General features: G+C 36.3%; 1 protein-coding gene and 1 non-coding gene across 6 annotated transcripts in view; one reads left to right on the top strand and one right to left on the bottom strand.

Moving 5' to 3' along the window:
• The window catches only part of LOC5564260 (protein furry), a 384,478-nt gene that overhangs the window by 71,031 nt on the left and 290,770 nt on the right, over window positions 1–22,677 (top strand). For all 5 annotated transcript variants that reach the window (XM_021842641.1, XM_021842640.1, XM_021842638.1 and 2 more), the window contains 3 exons: window positions 8,026–8,193; window positions 16,759–17,281; window positions 19,626–19,736. In XM_021842641.1, the coding sequence (XP_021698333.1) occupies window positions 8,026–8,193; window positions 16,759–17,281; window positions 19,626–19,736 (802 nt within the window). The remainder of the gene's footprint in view (window positions 1–8,025; window positions 8,194–16,758; window positions 17,282–19,625; window positions 19,737–22,677) is intronic.
• On the bottom strand, window positions 9,721–9,792 carry Trnat-agu. The gene has a single exon. It is a non-coding gene; the product is annotated as a tRNA-Thr (tRNA).

The raw sequence follows: 22,677 nt of genomic DNA, 5'->3' as shown, positions 1-22,677 counted from the left end.
CACCGAGCTATTACATCAGAATGGCATCAAGCCTCTTTAATTCAATCTTAGTCGAGAAAACTTTATTACAATCGGTTGTTTTAAAAACCGAAAAATTGCAAATGACCAAGATTATTACAATTTTTAAAACATCTGAACCGTTGTTTTTTTCAAAATAAAGGTTTTTATCCGTTATTTACGACTGGGGAAATTTAAAATACCTGGAAATAACCGGAAGAAAACCGGGAATTTGACTGGCCACCCTGCACTTAAAATAAATCGCAGTGTCCTGTGAAATAAATCAGTGAATTTGAACTGTAAACATTGAAAATTGAAAGTGAAATCTTCTGTTTTACCGGAAAAAATCCGTGAAAGAAACAAATTTACTGTAACCCTGTGACATACTAACGTACAGTACGGTAACAGCATTATTTTTACCCATTAGCTCCTTTTATGTCAGTTTTTACACACCACTTACAAGCAGTGTTGATAGACTCACACTCAAATCTCAATCAATACGCTCTCCCGTGAGAGCAAACTCATTAGAGATGTGCTTTGCAAATCTCACGCTTAAGATTTTGATGCAAAATCACTCAATCAACTCAAACCGTAAAAAATGATTCGGTCGCAAAACCCGTCAAAAACTCGTGAAACCCCAATGTTGTTTCTAACGTTAGAAAGGATTACTATAATTTTACCTGACTAACAAGAAATCATTGCCGTATGTGAGTAAACTGTGGAAATACGAGACAATGAGTCAAAAAGGTGAGCCAACTCATCCATGATTTTTTGACTGCTGAGTTGCGTGATTGACAATTCACGCATGAAAGATCTCAAGCGTGAGTTGTGAGAAATTGAGTTTCTCACAACACTGCTTACAAGCAGTGAAAGCTGGCTTAGTGGTAACAAGCCTGCTTACAGATCGGTTGGTCGGGAGTTTGATTCCCGGTAGGACCATTTTCGAGTTTTTCTTTATGAATTTGTTCAAAGATTTTACAGATTGTTCTGTGATTTTTCACCGAACTTTCGGTTGTTGAGATTACGGTGAAATTTCAGCGTAATTCATTTTTTTCAAGTTTGTACTAGTAGAAATGCACATACAAATACATGTACGTACCACTACAATTTTCAAACCAATCAATTCGATTTTTTTTTTAATTAAATTACATCGAAATTCATGTCGCTATTTAACCTATTTATGTCCCTAACAAAAAGTTAAAAATTGTGACTTAGGGTCGTTTTCGACCCGAAAATTCAAACAGCGCGCCAACATCAGTGTGTTAACCGAATTTAGTTCTGTTTGGCTTAAATGAAGGGCACACATGTCTAGTTTCAGAAACCCTCCCGGAGATCCCGGATGTGGTCACTGTGGCCACTGGGAACCTGCTACATATGAAAAATAAAAATCCCTTTAGAGACCCTTACTTTGACGACTTGTAGTTTCGTAACTAAACAAGTAATCTGAACCGTCCTCATATTGTTGAACAGGTATTCACGTAGACTGTGAATAGAGATTCTCCAATCACTTAGTTATTCATACCCGGTTGAGGAAACCCGGAACATCCGAAAAGTAAGTTTCCATCGCAGTTCTGTATATGTAATTCACATCGGTACTATTCGGTTGATGGATGTTTTGACATATTTTTTTCTGTAGTAAGGAACCAATTACCGGCGCACATTCCCTGAAAAATTCGGTCCAGTATGGTTCATGCGGAACCAATTCCTGGAGTCTCGGGAGGTGGCCAATCTGGACAATTCTATAAAATTACTCAGATTTGAATTACAAAACCAAATGAATTGTGTCTAATTCTTTACGATTTTTTATGTTTGGATGTATTTTGCCAAAAGAATGAATGGATAGTTATTCTGGTCCCTTTGGAGCACCGGAATGGCCACCGGGAAACCCGTAATATGGGACCACAAGGTCTTAGCACCAAAATTAGGCATGCGACGGCGAAATATTCATGATTTTGAATACCTGTGACTTTGCTAGTTCAATTATTGATGAATGCCTCTTAAGTTCTTCCCAATCAAATAATTAAAATGCGAGTTAACATTGAGCATATGAAGCTATCTTTTCACCCATAAGTAATGTTCCGGAATCAGCTAGAGATGCCCTGGTAAAAACGGTCATATGCAATTTCTAAGCATCAAACTTCGTTGCTTTCAATAAAACTTTGGCGCGCCAACCATTACATGATTTACTAGAGTGATGCAAATTTTGAAATTTTGGCTCCCCTATGCTTAATCGATTTCTCTTATAGTAAATAGCATTCTTCCAAAGTTTGAAATGATTTGGAAGAATTTTGACTGTGCACAAGCCATTTGAAGTTTACATGGAGATTAATATGGAAAACGCCAACATTTTGTGTTCAGCCCTCTATCTCTTTATCATAAAATTTTATGGAAAAGTGAACAAACTCTTCTTATATGAAATCCTTTTGACTACAACTTTGCCGAAGACCACATTTTGATTGGACGTCTTTATAAATTGTTATTCGTCATCATAAAGTGGGCTTGCATTTTACATGCTTCACCAACTGTTCGGCAGGCGGGAAGAATAGATCAAAGTAATTCAGGCTACTATGTTCTACAACAAAAAGGCAATGTTGCTCTGAAAGTAATGGAATGATCATCTCAGCATGATTTAGACTTTGTTATCAAATTATCCTTACGTCTCATCAAAATGTGGTCTTTGGCAAAATTGTTGCTGGGAAAATTTCACAATAGAAGAGTTTCCATAGATTATTATGACTAGCAGCTAGAGCACTGAACACAAAAAGTTTGCCTTTTCCATATAAACTTCAAATGGCGTGTGCACAACCAAAACCCCTCCAAATCACTTCACATTTTGGGAGAATGAGTTTCATCATAAATGACACCGTTAAAGCATAGGGGAGCAAAACCTTCAAAATTTGCATCAGTCCAATGATTTACCTTTATCTGTAATATCAATTCGTACGCTGCTACTTCTAAACCTACGACAACTAGATTAAAAATAACCAGTTTGACACTCCATGGGGAATATTTCATTTGACATATTTCCTTGCTGTAGTTACGCAGATTTGCATTTTACGCGACTTTAAGTGAATACCTCTAGTGTATTTTTTTCTAGCTAAAGTGCAGTACACGATTTAGAGTATAGGAGTTATTTGATGAGAAATCATTAGGGATATCCTAGAAAAGCCAAAATTTGATAATTTCCGAGAGAGTTTTATAAAAACAACGTTCACGTTTGTCCAAAATTGTCGTTATTGTGAAATTTGTAAAATAAATTTCAAGGCAGCATGGCACTAATTGGCTTTTTACAGTACAGTACAGTTACCGTGGGTTCCCACTCAAATTCTGACCCCGGCCACCTTCAAAGGTAAACCCAGCCCTGTCGTTTTCGTTTACATTTTGAGGTACTTGTGCAAAGAATTAGCGATGTAGAGAAAAACTATATTTAGAAGGCACCCTCTACGTAACTAAAGCTGACAAATTCATCCTCGTCAAGCCATCTTTTGACGGAACGAAATTCTCCAATGTCGAAACCCAATTACTATTCTTTATATTTTGGCTTATTCACAAACGAGTATCCCCGTCTTGAATAGAATGAAGCCCTATTTTTCCATTGTTGTAAGACTCATAGCTTTCTCTTGGTCATAAAATTCTATAGGAATGTCGTATCTTTTCCTCGGTTGAAATTTTACGTTCTACGCTATCCTTTCTCGTCGACAATTCAACGTAAATATCGTAACTAACGAAACGCTTTGGTTGTCCCTCGGAATTCGCCAGCATCAATGCTGAGGGAACCAGTTGTATTTTGTCTGCCATAATTCTACGATAAATCGCGGGAACCATGTTTCCAGGAAAGGAGCAAGAAGATTATTGTCATAGCACATCAGTGGCACGTTTTATTTATTTCAGCTGGGTTGAATTCGATGGTTGTTTGATTTGGCTTAATATCTTTAACGTTTTAAAAAATGTAACGGTGCTATTCATATTACTTTAACGCGATATATGTAATAGCTAAAAGAAAGGATTTTAAATATGAAACTGACTGTCTCAAATTGTGAACGAATTTGAAATAAATGTATTAGGGTTTTTTTTAAACGAAAGAAATTGTGCCGAATTCTAGTACTAATCAATTAAGTCTTTATTGAAATATAAGTCATTCTTCACCTTGAAACCGATTGTCACCAAATCTTAAATTATCCAATAGTTTAAATAGCTTTAAAGAGCTTCAGCTTCAAGAACTTAAACGCCTGCAATAAATAAATATATAATAAAATAAATCAAATTCAGATGCTTCGAAATAGAGTAAATATATTGTTTTAAAGCTCATATTCACCACAGTGTAACATTAAAAAGGAGTTTTCATTGAGTTACATAAGTGCGAACAAGTTAATAAATAAAATTATATTAACATTTTCGAAAATGCTGTTAGTCAGTGTTAATTAGTTAGCTGTATTGTAATGGATAGTAACCAAATTCATTGCTTTTCACTAATGTTATCATTTTAATGTTATTAAATGATCTGAAACCCCTATTCGGATTCTGTGATACTTGGGCTCAGGACCTCATAAAAATTTTTGGTTAAGATTCTTTGAAAACTCAGTCCGAGATTACGCAAGAACACAGTCCAGTAATACTTAAGAATCCCTTTTCAACTCCCCATAACTTAATATTTATTGAAGGGACCATCGAGTATGGGATGTATCAAGTTATTGCTGTTTGCGTTTGACGTGCAAATCCAGTCTAACTGAGCTTCAAATGCGGTAACACAAAGTAACCAAAGGATACTTAGCAACCATGACCCATATCACCGCCAACCCAGCAAAAGAAAAAAAAAATCAAATTTTGATTTGACTTCCTTGTTAAAAATCTTACCGCGTTTGGTATTCCCGCATTTGATATTTTCATTTTAAACGCACACAGCAATATTTATAGAACACAAAACATGTGCAAATGCGATCCAAAGGACTGTCTAGGATGCCATGAAATCCAACTTTCACTATGGTTCTCTAACTCGTTACCGAGAAACGGAATATAGTTGAGTGAAGTGGTGTAAAAGCTGATTTCTAGCTTAATTCAAAACAAATGTTATAAATTTCATGGTGGTTCGAATAATATTCAAGTCTTACACTTTCACTTTAAATATTGTAGAAATCGATTGAGATTTGGAAAAGTTATGACTTTTTGTTGTTTTTAGACGTGAAAATTGTAATTTTCGGTCGGACCAAAGACAAATTAAAGACCCCCATGTCCTTTGCAGTTGCCCTAAATTTTATGGCTCATAAGGTAATCTAGAATGCCATTCAAAGTGTACTGCGATCTGTCAAACTTGGGTACCTTTTGCACTACCGAGGGACCAAATGCAGTACTAGAAGTGGTACCCAATCTGAGCCCGAGTGGGACGGACCTGGTCGGATTTTCATTGCATGGAACACAATGAAAATAAAATCTCATTCGCATTTTTATGTAATGGAATCTGGTTGGTAAATGGCTGGGCATGGCCTACCATTGGCACCTCTCGTACCTAAAAATGGATAAAATGAACTCCTCTGTGCCATCCGTAGCCTCGTAGGAGGTAGTAATATGACTGCTATGATACTGGTTAAGTCATATCCCTACCTCCTCGCGATACTGGGCACGGTACGAGCAACCCTAGGGAAGATCGGGTAACCAACCTCGGTGGGAACTCTGGTCGTATGCTTACAGGGAATGGGGCGGTTGCTTCTGCATATCTGGAGCGTCTGTAGTCCATGTTAGGAGTGGCTCACAACAGCGTCTGTTCCCCATGTCAGGGACGGTTGATCATCGTCCGAGTGCCAGAGAAGGACTCTAAGCTAAACTGTGCACTATGTCCCTCCGATCATTCAGAGCAGCGGTTTCATATCGTGCTCCGCGAAGCCTTGACAGGTGCTATTTAACAAGTGTATAATTAATAAATTATTGATTAGTAACTTGTTCTCTAGATTTGTACTCTTGAAAATTTATTTTCACCATATGATGTTTTCAACGTTGTGGTAAATGACAAAACACAAGTCTGTGTGTATACGGTGTAGAAATCTCCTTCATTATTGAACGTTCATGTTACGAGGTACATTTTTACGAAAACGTTTAGCATTTTGGGCTAAGATTTTGTAATTGGAAGCCTAAAAATATCCAGTCTGTTAAAATTTCCCTATACATTTTGTATTTAACAGTTTTAGCAGCAAAATTGGATTGAATTTGCAAAACCACTCTTAAAGTTGAAGAAATGTCCGAAAATTTCCCAACCAAAGCCATTTTATCGTTTTCAATACATCAATTTTGAAATATTAAACCATAAACCATGCGGGCCACCCTAATTTCACATCACTGGAGAAATGTCTGAAAAATATGGAGAAACTTTGCCGAAGACACCATCTTTCTATATGGACAGGCTCCTGAGATATCTGTAAAACAAAAGTAGAAGTTTCATTCTTACTAGTGTCACCTAGCGGCCAAATTCCGAATGAGGTACCATAAGATTGCGCTTCAGTTCCGAAACAACTGAAGACTTGGGGTCTGTTTCTATATTATCTGGATTTTGAGATGTTCTTCTTCTTTCTGGCGTTACATCCCAACTGGGACAGAGCCTACTCATTAGCTTAGTGTTCTTATGGGCACTTCCACAGTTATTAACTGAAAGCTTTCTATGCTGATTGACCATTTTTTGCATGCGTATATCGTGTGGCAGGTACGATGATACTCTATGCCCTGGGAAGTCGAGGAAATTTCCAACCCGAAAAGATCCTCGACCGGTGGATTTTGAGATGTACCGATTTCAAATTGTGGTCTTCTCGAATCGTATATAGTGCGTTCATTATTATGCGACTTCTATGTAGAGTTACATATTTCTTAGGAGCACATAAATGTACTGACGAGCCTCCTACCAAACCGTCTTTCAGCTCATCGGAATCCTAGTGTGCTGCGCTAGCCGGAGGCTCACGAAAATTCTGAAAGCGCGCGCTAGGTGATGTGCACCCGGGGAGACTCGTCTCATGCGCTACTCGGCGCTACGGCTCGTTATCGAAGAACCTCTACAAGTATTTTCGTCTCATTATACTTGTGTCTAGATGGCCTACATGATATGGTCGAAGACTCGCGATCCAAGAATTACAATTCCGGTCCTTGTTGAATACTTTTGTAATCCCTTTAATTATTGCGCTGAATTTTAAACAGCACATGTGACGGAGCGCATGAAACCGCAGTGAGACACATCTCAAGAAAAATGAGGCGCACCAAAAAAGGTCTCACAATGTACAGCGCGCCCGTGCGCTTGCAAGCAATGAGGCTCCTGCACCTAAGGCTACAGTACGTGCACAGTAACTCTACTTCTATATCCATTGGTTGATTTTACACATTATAAAGGGTCGTTTGGTGTCAATAGATATCTTTGTTGCAAAATGATAGCTTATAAATCACAACTGTTGTACAAAGTACAACACCGCGATAGCCCAATGGTTAAATTTGGAAATATATATGACAATAGCAGTTAATTTCAGATTGTTGCTAATGAAAATGGTTTTTCATTTTAAGTCGAGGTTCCATCAGATAGGTTCTAATCATTTAGTTTCAAGTTGCAAGTCCTTCTGGGCTGCTAGTTTTGTTTAAAATTTTGCATTCACGATATGATATCAAACTTATCATCTCAATTTGTAAAATAAAAAAAAAGTTTAACGAAATTTCGTTAAATTTACACGTATATCCAGACCCACAGTTCTATACTGTTTGATATAGAAATAAATAAATCACAAACTTTTCACATCAGCACAAGTTTTTACTTGCAATTGGAAACCATGCATGATGTTCCATACCAAAACTCGAAACCCGATTCAAACAATTCGATACACAGGAAATTAGAATAGCTATCCATTCAGCACATCGAGCCGCCCGCAGAAACGATAAAGTAGAGCTATTACTTTCTTGCCAGTTCATTTGCTTCATCGCCATATAGATAAACCATTTGGCCGCAGAATTTCACAAATGCACTCTAACCATTATTCGATCTTCTACTCTTTCCTTGCTCTTTTGCAGCTCATCGCCGGATTCGTTGTCGGCGGATCGTAGCGACAAGTCCAGCGGTACGGCTGCATCGCCGGTGGCTCTTTACAAACTCGTCATCCCATTGCTGCGCTGTGAAGTGACCGACATCCGTGATGCCGCTGTTAACGCCCTCGGAATGATAAACCACGACGCATTGAAGTAAGTTGGAATCCTCAGTTGTTCCTTTTTGAACATCCACGGTACTCCCCAGACCGTTATTATTAGAAAGAAAAATCTCCATCAAATATTTATATATACTTACCGCTCCAGTCGATATCTATAGCTAAACTGCATGCCTGGGGGAAAAAAAGAAACGTGGTGCCCGTTTTGAAATTACGCCCTTTTGATGGCATAAGTCCACACATTTTAAGGAAATCAGTGATATTCATACGAGTTTTCATTTGTCGTTGTTATCAGATGAAATGTATCACCAAAAATTGATTCAAAATGGGTTTGTATAAGCACACTGCTGTACATTTGTTTTATGTCAAGCACCAAAATACCGCCATTTACTTCATGTTCTTGAAAATATCATAACACATAACACATATCATAACAATTTTGTATGCACACTGCATGCATGGTCAAAAAATCGATTTAATCAAAATTCAATCGCGCAATTTCAACTAAATTATAACTTACATGAAAGTTTAAATCCTACTCTGCGTGCTTGGTGAAGTTTTATAAATCCTACTTTAAATTTTATATAATCATTAGAAAAAAAAGCATTTTTTACAATTTTGGCGAACTGTAGTTCAAAACAGTGACGTGCTGCAACATTTTCAAGAGCGGCATTAGACTCACCAACTAATTCACTAGAGCCAGTGTTGTGAGCAATTACGGTAGTCGACAGTTTTTCGTTGACATGCATTACCTTCAGCATTCACAACACAAGCGCAAGCGGTCAAACGAACGTACGAAAGAAAAATGTCAATTAAATGCAGCTGACCACGATAGCGCCAGAAAACGTTTCATTTTTGCTTATATCTATCTTTTTTCCTAACAAAATTTGCTTTCACTGTATGAGTATCACATTTAGCATTATAAGCAAGATTTATACTATTCTTGTTATTTATATTTTACACATTTTTTTTTTATTTAACAAAATGTATGATATATGAAAATGTCAACGTATCAGACGACATTCATTCCACAGTTTTTGTGTCTCTCGATGTTCATTCTGCCCCTCGTGCCGTGTAGGACGCTAGCGGATGAGTTTAGAAAAATCAATTGACTGCTGACCATGGAAGCGAAACGAACGTCGCGAGAAATGTCGAATGTTTACAGCGCTACTAGAGACCTATAATTTGATTCTTGAGGTACGCAAAAGGAAACTGGATAGACTTGATTCCCGGTAAAGATTGATCCCACCATATTTTCTCTAAAAAGGTTTTATTCAAAGTAATCTCATACACAACAATTTCAGAGTTGAAAATCCATCTAATGGAATAAAGATGTTTGTTGGAATTAACTCAAATATATTTCATGGGAATATTTTCGAACAGCATAGTTTTTTTTTAAATAAATTAGCGTATATTTCAAAAAATGTCTTACATTTTCAGAATTTGGACATTCAAATTAGTAAAATCAAACGCAAAACTTAAAATTATTTTATTTTATATTAATTACCTCATTACGCGTGGTAATGATGAATAAATTATGGATGAAATTATGGAAAACATCCACGTGCTCGGCTGGGATTTGAACCCAGGACTCTTGTATACTAGACGAGCGCTTTACCAACTAACCTACCGAGCCACTTGGTGTTATTCAGTTATTCAATAAATAAATCGTACATATCCTTTTTTGACCCATTCTCACCCCAAACAACGGTACTAATAAAGGACATACAAAACACCCAACAGACCAATGGAGAGTGCTCCGATTGACGAAAAGCTTTTTCTAACTGGAAAGGGAAGGATGGTTTACTGCGTTACACTTACAATGCGTGTAAGTTACTGCCGCCGTTAGCGCACGGTTATGATGCCCACAATAGAACACATTTTCCTATGGGAAGCGTGGTCATCGGTTTTTCAGTTCTGTCGCCTAAACGGTAAAGGATACCACTTTGGCGTCTATGGACGAAAGTTGGTGAAACAAAAAATATTTTTTCGAAAATTTTTCATGATACAGACGATAGTTTTTTCGCTATTTTTCCGACAATTTTCTCCATAGTGAAAATTTTTCTGGGAAATGCTTTTATTTTTATGTTTGTAATAGATTGCTGAGGAAATTTCCTTTCAATTTCACTAAAAGACTTTTGTTCTACGATGCATAGTTCAGGAGATATGAAGTTTGAGGTATATAGGGAAATCTTGAAAATTCATCTAAAGTTTTCCGGGAAAATAGGCCACTATAATTTTTTTTGAATTTCACTTTTGGTCATGTATCCACGAGCTCTACCTCTGGTGAAAATTTCATGCAAATCGGAGAACCTCTGGCCCAAACCTGTCCGATAATTTAAAAAAATGCCCAACTTGCAAACATATTGGAAACCTATAGTGTCTTGTAGCTTTTGAGTAAAACGAATTTTTAGTGTAATCAATAATTTACATTTGTACCCAAAAATGTTCACTGGACTACTTCGGTCAAATTGATGTCAATGAAACTACGTATCATCGCTTTGAATTTTGTTTTATAAGCAAACAGTTTAAAGTAAAGGTTATTTATTATTATTTTTCCAGCGAAATAAATTTTGAGTGTAACCAAAACACTCTATTTCTGCTCAATAATTCCACTGCACCCTTTCTGAAAGAATTTTCGAAATCGCTTTCAAAACAACAGAGATATGCATTGTCAAAGTTGGACTTCTGTGTTTTTAAGGGGTTGGATGTGCAGCTATAAGGTATATTTGATCATACTATAGCGCCATCTGGTGAGTGAATTCCGAAATATAATGTCCACGGAGGGAAAGATATCAGATCTATGACAAAGTTCTCGAAGCAAGAAATCATTATATTTTGTGTCGTTATTTGCGCAAATCACTGTTCTCAATTAAGGATGATGGGCGTTCAGCGCATCTGTCCACAAAATAAGACGCTGAGCGTTAACGGGTTATTTACAAATACGAATTATACAAATGAGTTTTAAAATTTACTTCAGTTAAAAAAATGATCCAACATAAAATGTTATTTCCAATACATGACGCAATCTTAAAATATCTCGAAGTTTTTGTATTTGTTGTTTTTTTAACGTTTTTATTTTTTAGCGAAATTCGCTGCAACATTCTCGAAGTTTCGCTGGTACCAAGGCGATAAATTCAAAATTTTACGGCTTTATCATACTTGATCATATTTTACATTAAAATGTATGTTTACAGTAAAGACGTCCTTCCTATGTGTAATTTTCAAGAAAATTATCTTATTTTTGTATTTTACAAATTGTTATTTAATAGCATTATTATCAATGCAACATTTGAAGCAAGCCAGAAAGACGTCCAGCATAAAACTAAACTATTAGAACATTTTTCTAAAAAACCTCGATTCACAAATAAATAAATAAATAAACAAATAAAATTAGCGAAATTCGCTGCAACATTCTCGAAGTTTCGCTGGTACCAAGGCGATAAATTCAAAATTTTACGGCTTTATCATACTTGATCATATTTTACATTAAAATGTATGTTAACAGTAAAGACGTCCTTCCTATGTGTAATTTTCAAGAAAATTATCTTATTTTTGTATTTTACAAATTGTTATTTAATAGCATTATTATCAATGCAACATTTGAAGCAAGCCAGAAAGACGTCCAGCATAAAACTAAACTATTAGAACATTTTTCTAAAAAACCTCGATTCACAAATAAATAAACAATTTTCATAGGCAAAAATATTAAATTTACATGACAATCTCATAAATTTTATGAGCTCATAACAATCTCGCAAAATTTATAAACAAAGCATTATCTAAACTTTACGATGAAGGCTAAAATTCGTAAATTTCGTGCCTTCCGCGAAATTGTGTATTTCCATTGTCTTTAACGATGTTGTTCTAAATGAAAATTATTGTTATTTACAGTTGTTAATTGTATTGCGATATCTTAGTTTTTGATACATCAATGCTTTAACCTTTACGTTGCCGACCTCCGACAAGGCATTTTCAAACAGCTGCCATTTCGTCAATTTCCATTCGATTTTCTTAAACCTTTCTTAGTTTACTTTAAAAAGGTTTCAGTTATTTGTCATAAATTGACAATTCGGAACCATGCCGGAGATATTCCGGATTGTACTGGGGTCACAAGTGTGCCAAATTTGGGAAATGTGTTTTTTTATGTATTGCTGTTACTTGAAGATTGAGATGTCGCACGGTATGTTTTGGACATAAAATGAAAATGTCCCCAAACGGGCCCTGGCGGAACCGGCTACAATGTTCCGGAGCGGTCCACTTATTCAAACTATCTTGAAATGATGACAATCAATCATTATCTTACGTTTTACATAAAATCTTCAGTATTGTAACTGCAATAAATAAAAAAAATCACATTTCTCAAAATTGACACTCTCGTGACCCAGTACAATCTGGAATATCTCCAGCAAGGTTCCTAATTCAGCATTGTCCATTTATGACAAATAACTGAAACCTTTTTAAAGTAAACTGAGGGTGGTTTCAAAAAACTAATGGAAATTGGCGAAATGGCAGCTATTTGAAAATGCCTTATCGGAGGTCGGTAACGTAAAGGTTAAGTAAAATGATGACTGACTGTTGAACGCTGAAACCCAATTTAAGCCCACCGCAATTAATCAACTGTCAGTCCGTCGAGCATGAGAAGCTATTTTCACGCATAGTTTGTAAACAAAATCAAACCCACATAAATATGGTTTAAATAATGAGATGAAACATAATCAATTTTGCTAATATGTAAATTACATTTATATTGAATTCCAATAAGTGTTGCGCCTAGTATGTATTGCGCGATATTTGAAAGCTCCATGCAACATATTTATATGTACGCTTGTATGCACTATGGCTTATCAGGTGGCCAATAATCAAAAAAGTGATGTGCCTCAAATTTTATTTCTTGTTCGCCATTTCATTGTAAACATGTCTGCTAAGAAATCCCCAAAATATTAGCGCATGATTTGCATTGCACACTCAGATATGAGGTGCCAAAGTTGAGCCTATGAAGAAAAACTTGTTTTTATTAACAAAAACTATGGTTTACTCAAATGAATATAACTTTTTTTCTATAATACTTACGTAAAATATTTTTACACCATTTGAAAGCTTACAAAAACGGCTTCCTAGAAACAATAAAAAAAATAAAAAAAAAGCTTCAAAATAGTGGCTTTTATGATGTTTTTTTATGAAGCGGTTCGAAAAATCGAATAAGCTTATAGTTAACACATCGAGTACTTTTTTGTCCCAAGTTGTCCCAGGCTTAAATCCAGTTCCAAGGGTACTTTGAGATGTAAACTAAAGGATCGTGAAGAACTTAGCTGCACAAATTTGCACTTTTTTAATTTAAGGCTTCTTGAATTTTTCCAATATTTTTAACCATTTTCTATTAAAAACAGCTAAAAACTAATTCAGAAAATAACTGAATTTCGCTAAATCATTCATATCATCATTTCTATGTAAGTTTTAATATATATAATGGTTTGCACAACGTTAATCGCATAAATGGCTTATATGAATTATAAGTAACAAAGTTTAATATTTCGCTATAGGCCCTATTCAAAAGTTAGTCTCGAAAACTTGTTTTTGAAAATAAAACATCAAATTTGTATCATAACACTCATAAATACGACATGAAATGGAAAAAATATTTTTGGCCGCCAGTCTGTATGGAAACCGCCCATAGTGGTATGTCGTTGTCGCTTCCGCTTCCAACAGTTGCGCGCGCTTTCTGATTCTCGCAAACCGCGCCGTCGACAATTTCTCTCTCGGGTGCACAAATTGGAGTGCACCAGATTTTACCTATAGGGGAAGAGGTGGTAAAATGAACATCGTAAGGATACCATCCTGTATCTGATAGAACCAGGAATCTGTAAAGTTCTATCGCATAATATCAAAAATAGGGGTGTTATCTAAAGTAGCGACACGAATTCAGGTTATAGCTAAATTTTAACATATAACTATGTGGGTAAAATAGCTGTTGGTGTTAAAATGAACATCATGCAATGAAATCCAAAGGTATAAGATTTGACATCATATCATAACGATATTCACTCACTGAAAAACCTCAAGATTTTCGAGCTAAAAGTTACGTCAGCTCGTATTTTCAAACGTGGTGTTCTAAAAACTTAGTGTTCGTTTATATCTGGGGGATGCGAAATGGAAGTCAACAAGCAGCCAGGCTGCTGTCAAACAAAACTTTTCGTAAAAATGATCCGAGTATGCCCAGGAATGTTCGGTCATGATTTCGTCACGCTTAAAAGTGTTATGCAATTTATATAACAGTCTTTGGCCAACTGTTAAAGAAAAGTTGTGTTTGGTTCAAATTATGCAGAAGTATTTTACAAATATGTATCTTTTTAGCATAAGGCCTGAAACTTTCTGCACAGTTAAAAATAACGAAGATTACAACGCCATGTAAACTTCATTTATGCGATGTAAACTTGACGTCATGTAAATTTAATTCTGGAATCATGTAAATTTGTGTTATATGTCATGTAATCACACATAATCCTGCTGGATTACATGACATATAATTGAAGTTTACATGACATATCATGTAAATATCCATTATATACCACGCTCCAATTATTTGCATTATATGTCTCAGAAATTTACACGTTTCGTTCGAACTGTGTGATTAAGTCTGTTTATTGGGTAAATCGTCAGCATTGAATTGTTGATACTTTGTGTGAAGTGCTTTAAGAGTGCACTTTGAATGTGGTTTCCTGCGAGACAAGCGAACAAACAACGGTTAGCACTCACGGAAAAAATGTGTTCAATTTGAACAATTAAAATATTCTAGTCCGCACCCCCTAGGTTGATATATTCACTTCAGTTGACCTCCGTATCAACTCGAACACTCTGATTTATGGTGCAAATCGTCCGCGCGTGATAAAAAATCATTGAAATTTGTTTTTTTGGTAAAACGCACGGTGTTCATTTTACCACCCCTGTTCATTTTTCCACCACTTTCCCTACTAAGTCATTGTTGATCTAGAAATCCCAACACAAATAAACATTCCTGTTGTGTTCACACCCGCTATTTTCGTGCTTTTTACGAGCTGTCCGGAATTCGAATCAAAGCGTCCGGAATAAGAAGCAAAAGTGAGGTGGTGTCCGGAATAAGAATTTTGAAGAGGACATCCATTTCTATCAATTCATCTTATGTGATATCAATCCATCTTATGATGGATGTGATAGTACAGTCCAATTCAATTTCCGAAAGACTTATGAAAAGAATTGCTTCTGTACGGATACTTTGCGTTCTTCATGTATGGCACGTTTCGGGTTCCATACTAGATGACAGTATTCTAGTATTATTAATAATATTTAGTTAGGATTATTTACCATTTATGTGACATTCGTGTCGTTTCCAAAATTGGTTTCTATTGTATGTAACTCACAATAGTCTAATAGTATATTGGTCTTCAAAATTATTGCTGAACCTCTTAATGAAGCCATTGTTTACTTTGTTCATTGTGGAATTGTAATGTTCCATAAAAGTGAGTTCTGAGTCTAGGATTACACCCAAATGCCTTACAATTATACAATTTTGCACTAATTGATTTCCGAAAAAAATTCATTGAATGTATTACATTTTTTGGCTAGAAGCTATTGAGTTGGAGTAGATTTTTTATAGCAAGTGATTAAAGGGACAGCATTCGTCATTGGTTTTAAAATTTTCCAAGTGTGATCTTTTGATTCCATTACACAGTTCAAGTAGTTTTAAGTAACAGTCGTATTTTTCCTCCTTATCCATGAATCGCATAACCGACCAAAGGTGACTTCCAGATCTGTTTCCTCCTCCCCTAATCAATACCATTCCCGTGGTGATTGTGGAGATGCAGAGGTACTCTCGGTCTCATTTGGATCGAAGCAGGTCCGTCCCACTCGGGCTCAGATTGGGTACCACTTCTAGTACTGCATTTGGTCCCTCGGTAGTGCAAAAGGTACCCAAGTTTGACAGATCGCAGTACACTTTGAACGGCATTCTAGATTACCTTATCAGCCATAAAATTTTAGGCAACTGCAAGGGACATGGGGGTCTTTAATTTGTCTTTGATCGAAGTGCAATTATAACCGGAGTGGCATTGACATTTACAGTCTGTATATGCTATGCTCTGCTATAAAAAAGGGTTTTAAAGTTTTTATGATAACAATGACGGATTTTTGATCCTTGATACATTACTTTTGTTCATGTACAACTCATAATGAGATTTATATGTTCTTTACATGAATATCTATAGATACACATGATGTGCATCGGATTTCAATTATCGTAAGAGTATGTGAGGTTGTTAATATTTTCTATGGTGTTTCTTGATTAGTGGTTGGTGATACTCACAATGTCAATCAAAATTTATTACTGCTTCATTTAATAGTACACAATAATTGATTACCGTACAAGAAGTTGACAATAAAAAAAATACACTAATATTATTTACTTAGCTGATTTTCGTGATTAAGTGCTTGATATGCCATCCAAAGGATGTAAGTTTAGCTGTAGAAATCGAGTGATGCGCACACATGTGATGGTATTTTTTCTGCTAATAACGGTCTGGGGAGCACCCTGACACCATAATCTCAACTAATTTCTCGCCCCACGTAGGGATTTGATGGAGGAGCTGGTGGTGTACATCCGTGAGGCAATCGACCGCAAACAAGAGAACATGCGTCGCCGTCGCCGCCGTGATGCCCTGAGGCTGCAGCTGGTCCGGGTGCTGGAGAGCATTGCCGAGAACGGCACTTTCGGAATAAGCCCGTTTGTTCTAGAACGGGAGACCATGTCGCTCCATCCGACCTTTGTGGAGTATATCGATGGGGCCCGGCTCTACCTGGAAGCCGAAACGGACAAGGATAATAGCAGCATGCGTGAGGTGAAAACTCATTTCTGTGATTTCATTCGGAAAATGATTAAAAACTTTTCGTTGGAATCGTGTGTTACGCTGCTGTCGCGAGAACTGAAGCGGAATCTAGTTAATTTATTCACTTCTTGGAGCGGAACTCATGCCATACCGTTTGGCAGTGGGGTGGGAGGGGGCAGTAGCGGAACGAGCCACCATGCAGTGAGCAGTAGCACTATCAGCAGCATTTCGGCTGACGAGGAAAAGTTGCAGTACAGTGCGCTACTGGTACGTATCGCTCGCAAAAGGAAAATAGGTTATCTGAAATTAACAGCTGGAACGATATGCTCGCTCACGTGCTCGATATCCTTTGGGTTTGAATTGCTCGAAGATGGGTTAATTATCATCATGGTAACCCATTAGTATGTGGTGATACACGCCATTTGCACTCAATAACTACCTACTTTCTAATTACTTTCTACCGTAAATGGAGCTTGTTCTGCATAGATCCGGAACAATTTTGTACACGCTCTTTTGTAATTGTTATTTCTATGTCGAATTTGAAATTAACTGAGTCAAGTATGGAGCATTGACGGTAATCCTGTTGATAGGATTTATTTACCCGTTCGTACCAATTAAGAAGGTGTTTATTTATTGCAGTTGGCAGATTGTTGGCCTGACTTTACCATTCTTGTTTCACTTTGTGCATCTACAGTGGTCCAATTTCATATTCGTACAGGATACTGATTCCACATCAAGTTAGTAAAAAACTATTAAATGAAGTATTGAGCTACAAATATTTTATCCACACTGAAGGTAATAGGTGCCATCTATTGTTTGCCAATCACAAAATGTTTCCATTTTCATTCATCTTTGGATTAATAGAAAAGTATTGAATTGATGTCTCAAATCCACCCAATTCCATATTCGTACACCTACCAAAATTCAAACGCACAACGTTCAAAACTAAATTTAGAAGCTCTATTTGATTACTGAAGTGCTTTATTATGATGTTCAGATGTAGTGAAATACATTTGGACAATTTATTAGTGGACATATATAAAATTTAGGTAAAATTATGAGAAATGCCAGTTTTCCAATGATTTTTGCTATAAAATCCAATAATTCGAACAATTACGTTTATTTTTGTCATTGGATCCAATCTATACATTATACTCGTAAGCTCTGATAGAAATTTAGTTGAAATATATACACTTTACAGAAATCATTATCAGTTTTTATCCCTTTTGAGTTCAGAAAATTGTTGTGCCATAAGTTCAAAACTCTTCTAAAATGATATTTTTAATCAATGTAAACCAAATTTTCATTCTAAACAACAAGTAAATGTTAATTTCGAATTTGTCTGTAAACATAATTTGAACTACGAACTTCGTTTTACAATAAAGTACCCTAAACTACGCTGTACATACCTCCACATAATTGATGTCATCGTAATATTCAATTATCTTTGAAATAATATTTAAATTATATTCAAAATAGCACCCTATTTTGCAATTTATTGATTTTATAAGAAAAATACAAAATAACTTGAATGAGCAGAAAGCATTGATACACTATTTAATAGAATATTTCCTCTTGTTTTCATCATTTTAAAAACACGTTTGTGTTGCGGTTATGGCAATAATATTTATTCTATAAATCTCTATAATCATGTTTGGTAGTAAAATGTAAATTAACCTTCCAGTCGTCGCGCGACCGTCAGAACCACCACGCTGCTGTTATGCGCGAAAAGCGAGTGTTCCACAAGTGTTGTACAAAATACAACAGCGCGACGACTGAAGTGTTAAAAATGATAATTACGCAATGTTTTGATAGGAACATTAACTATGGATTATGTATATACATTTAGGAGCCAAACATAAAGAAATTGACTAAAATTTTTGGTTTTGGATTTGTTATAAATATTATATTACCTAAGATTCAAAAGTATAAGTTGTCGATATCCACTCTTAGCTACTCTAAAACTGATTATAATTTTTTGAAACTTGTGCAATATTCGCAATTATCATTCTTAAGGAAGTGATGATGAAAAAAATGCAATTTATTGTTCGACTTACCGAATATTTTAGCAAAAAACATGGGAAAACTGGTATTTTTCTTAAATTTACTTAAGTTTCAAATATATCCGTTTATAAATTTTCCAAATGTATTCTACTGCATCTGAACAACACAACGAATAGCTTAAGTAGTCATCTAGTCCATTAAAAATTAGTTTTGAATGCTGTATATTTCTTTTTTGTTAGGTGTACGAATATGGAATTGGGTTAATTATAGACACAATCTCAATACTTTTCCATTATTCCAAAGATTTAAGCAAATGAATACAGTTTGTCATTGCCAAACAATAGATGACACCTATAACCTTCATTATTGATAAAGTTTATCGAAGTCCATGCACCATTTAATAGTTTTATACCAACTTGATATGAATACAGTGCCCCGTACGAAAATGAAATTGAGCCACTGTATATCTAAGAAATGGCTTTTTTGTGCACACATTATAGACGTGTGAAATGAAAATTCCTCGGTTTGATAGTGATGAGAAGCAATTATTGTTCCATATTCTAATATCGAATCTTGTTTTCCACTTTTGTTCGTTCTTATTCAACAGGCAACGTCCGCACTGCTCTGCTGTGGCCCCTGTTTCGATCATAACTTGTTGGCGGAAGAGGGTGCGATCTACAACTGGCTAGACATGCTGATGGAGTCCAAGGAAGACAAGGTAAGTTTTGCATGGAGGGCAGTGTTTTATATCACGATATCATAAATTAAGATGTTTTTTACTCCTGTAAATTTAATTCACATTCACATTAAAATCAAACTTACAGTGCCTGTACGAAACCACCCTCAGTTTATTTTAAAAAGGTTTCAGTTATTTGTCATGAATGGACGATGCTAAATTCGGAAGCATGTCGGAGATATTCCGGGTTGTACTTGGGTCACAAGGGTGTTAAATTTGGGAAATGTGATTTTTTTTTTATTTATTGCGGTTACAATACTGAAGTTTTTATGTAAAACGTAAGATAATTATCGATTGTCATCATTTAAACATAATTTGAATAAGTGGACCGTTCCGGAACATCGTAGCCGGTTCCGCCAGGGCCCGTTTGGATAATAAGCATGATCATAGATGACCGCTTTGTAGTTGCAATCCGTGATTGACGAGAACAGTCGAAGTTGCACAGAGATTTAATTAATGGAGCTTGGGATTAGCGAACCATTTTCAAAGCGCACGATTCGAGAGTTCAAAGACCGAATACACCTCTGCGTCTCCACAGTTGTCTTGAAAAGGACATTGGGTGAGTGGGAAAAGGTGGTGATAATGATGATGCGATCCATGATATAGTCACGCCTAACCGGACTCCCGATATTACTCGAGTATGCATTGCATGTCAAATTTGTTGTGTGTTTCTGTCCCATCGCTCGCTTCCGATGGAGCAAGTGACACAATAGATGGATCGAGCACTAAACTGTAGGAAAAACCCTTGCGGATAATAGATGAAATCTCGAATGGGTTCCAAATTCTATAGGTTTATTCCTCATTTATTGACATGTCCTGTCGAACTCATGAAGGTTGAGACGTTGTCCAATAGGTTTTGGCCATGAAACTGAAATGTCCCGTAACAAGCCTTGGCGGAACAAGTACCAGGTGCTCAGGATTGACCTAATTAGTTGATACCTAGTTCATTCTTCATTAACCCCTCTACCGGCAGCTTCATTTTTTACCGCAAAATTCAAATTCAAATCGTTATAACTTTTTTGTTTTTCATTATTTTTGCACCATTTTTTCACAAGTTCTCAAAAAACTCTTCTAGTTTTCTGTGTCGATATTGATCATTGGTTATCTGGTGTTGAAGATATTCCAAAATTCCTTGGGGGACCGACCCGTAACTAGAACCCCCCGTTAATTTCTCAGGCTACAGAATTTTAATCGTATTCGGATATTCACTCTTCGGATCAATTCATTAATGAGAGAATGTTGTGAAAAAATGAAGCAATTTGGTGCAGCCGTCTTTAAATAATGAGCATTTAGGTTTCTGGAACCACGCTGACCAAATTAAGATCTTAAAAACTTCAAAAAACATCTTATCGTAATTTTCAGATATCTCCAAGAATACTGAACCGATTTGCATGATTTTTTCAGAGTAGCTTCTTATTACCTGGCGTTATACAGCCCACATTTTATTTTTTTGATAAATTGATCAAAAACAAAATGGTCGCCAAAGACATTTTATAATGAAAATGTCGGTCCCCCAAGAAACATCGAAATATCTTTAAAACCAGATAACCAATAATTTATATCGACACGGACTCCTAAACTAGAAGAGTTGTTTGAGAACTTGTGAAAAAATGGTGCAAATATATTGAAAAACTAAAAAGTTATAACGATTTGAATATTTATTTTGCGGTAAAAAATGAAGCTGCCGGTAGAGGGGTTAATTGACATATTCTTATTCGACAGTGGATACGAGTAACTGACACTGAATAAGACTGCAAGTGGTAGTCGAAATACGCGTATCTGTCAAAGATAAAAATTTAGGGGCGGAATTAAAAGGTACAAGGTACTCCATCTACTTTTAGGTCTCTCTATTGAAATTCTGCTCAGAGAATACAAATACATTAATAAGAGACATTTTCTTTCTAATTCACGAAAATTGACACGTCATACGGTTTGTTTTGGATAAAAAAAAAATATTCCCAAGGAAGACCTGGTGGATCCTATGCTTGAAGCTATGGAGTGGCCTCATTCTTCTTCTTCTTAGCATTACATCCTCACTGGGACAGAGCCTGCTTCTCAGATTAGTGTTCTTATGAGCACTTCCAAAGTTATTAAATGAGAGCTTTCTCATTCTCTTCATTCGTATATCGTGTGGCAGGTACGATGATACTCTTGCCAAGGGAAGTCAAGGATCGACCGGGAATCGAACCAAGACACCTTCAGCATGGCTTTGCTTGGTAGCCGCGGACTCTAACCACACGGCTAAGGAAGGCCCCATGGAGTGGCCACATCAGTTGATAATAACTTGATTCTTCTTCAATTGACATTCATTTTTCTCAAAGCTTGAGACGTCGCACGGTATGTTTTGGACAAAAAGTGGAAATGTCCCCAAAGAGGCCCTCGTGGAACTTGTGCCAGGAGATCTGGAGTGGCCACATCTGTTTGTACCGAGGTTTTTCTTCTTTTATTGACATGTTCTCCCGAATTCATGAGAAACTACGTGCTCCGGTGGGTATTCTTTTCGTAGTTTCGATTTCAATTTGTACATTTGAGACGTGTTTCGCCGTGTACATGTAAACTTCAAAACGTCAAAACCTTATGACATTCCCATAGGAATTAAATTTAGTATTTTTATTCGAACGATTTCAACACGGAAGAAAATTAGCTTGCTAATTACACGATGGGTATGGTTATTAATCACTAAAAATGAGAATTGTTGGAGATTCTGCCTGGGGAATTCCGACTACGAAACATGTTGCCGTTCATCTGCCTGGTACGAATCGTTTGCGCGAACGGCAATTCCAAAAGTTAGACTTATGGCTGCCCCCGCAATTTGCTCATATAAACTTTTTGGTATCTTCCTTCACAGGCCAGACGTCCTTAGCGTGAGAAGAACCTTGGCAAATTATGCAAACATTTAGCATCCAAACGGCATTGTTTTGTA

Source organism: Aedes aegypti, chromosome 2 (assembly GCF_002204515.2).
Source record: "Aedes aegypti strain LVP_AGWG chromosome 2, AaegL5.0 Primary Assembly, whole genome shotgun sequence".
Classification (NCBI taxonomy): domain Eukaryota; kingdom Metazoa; phylum Arthropoda; class Insecta; order Diptera; family Culicidae; genus Aedes; species Aedes aegypti.
The sequence above is the reverse complement of the archived record's forward strand: the minus strand, read 5'-3'. Positions and strand labels throughout refer to the sequence as shown.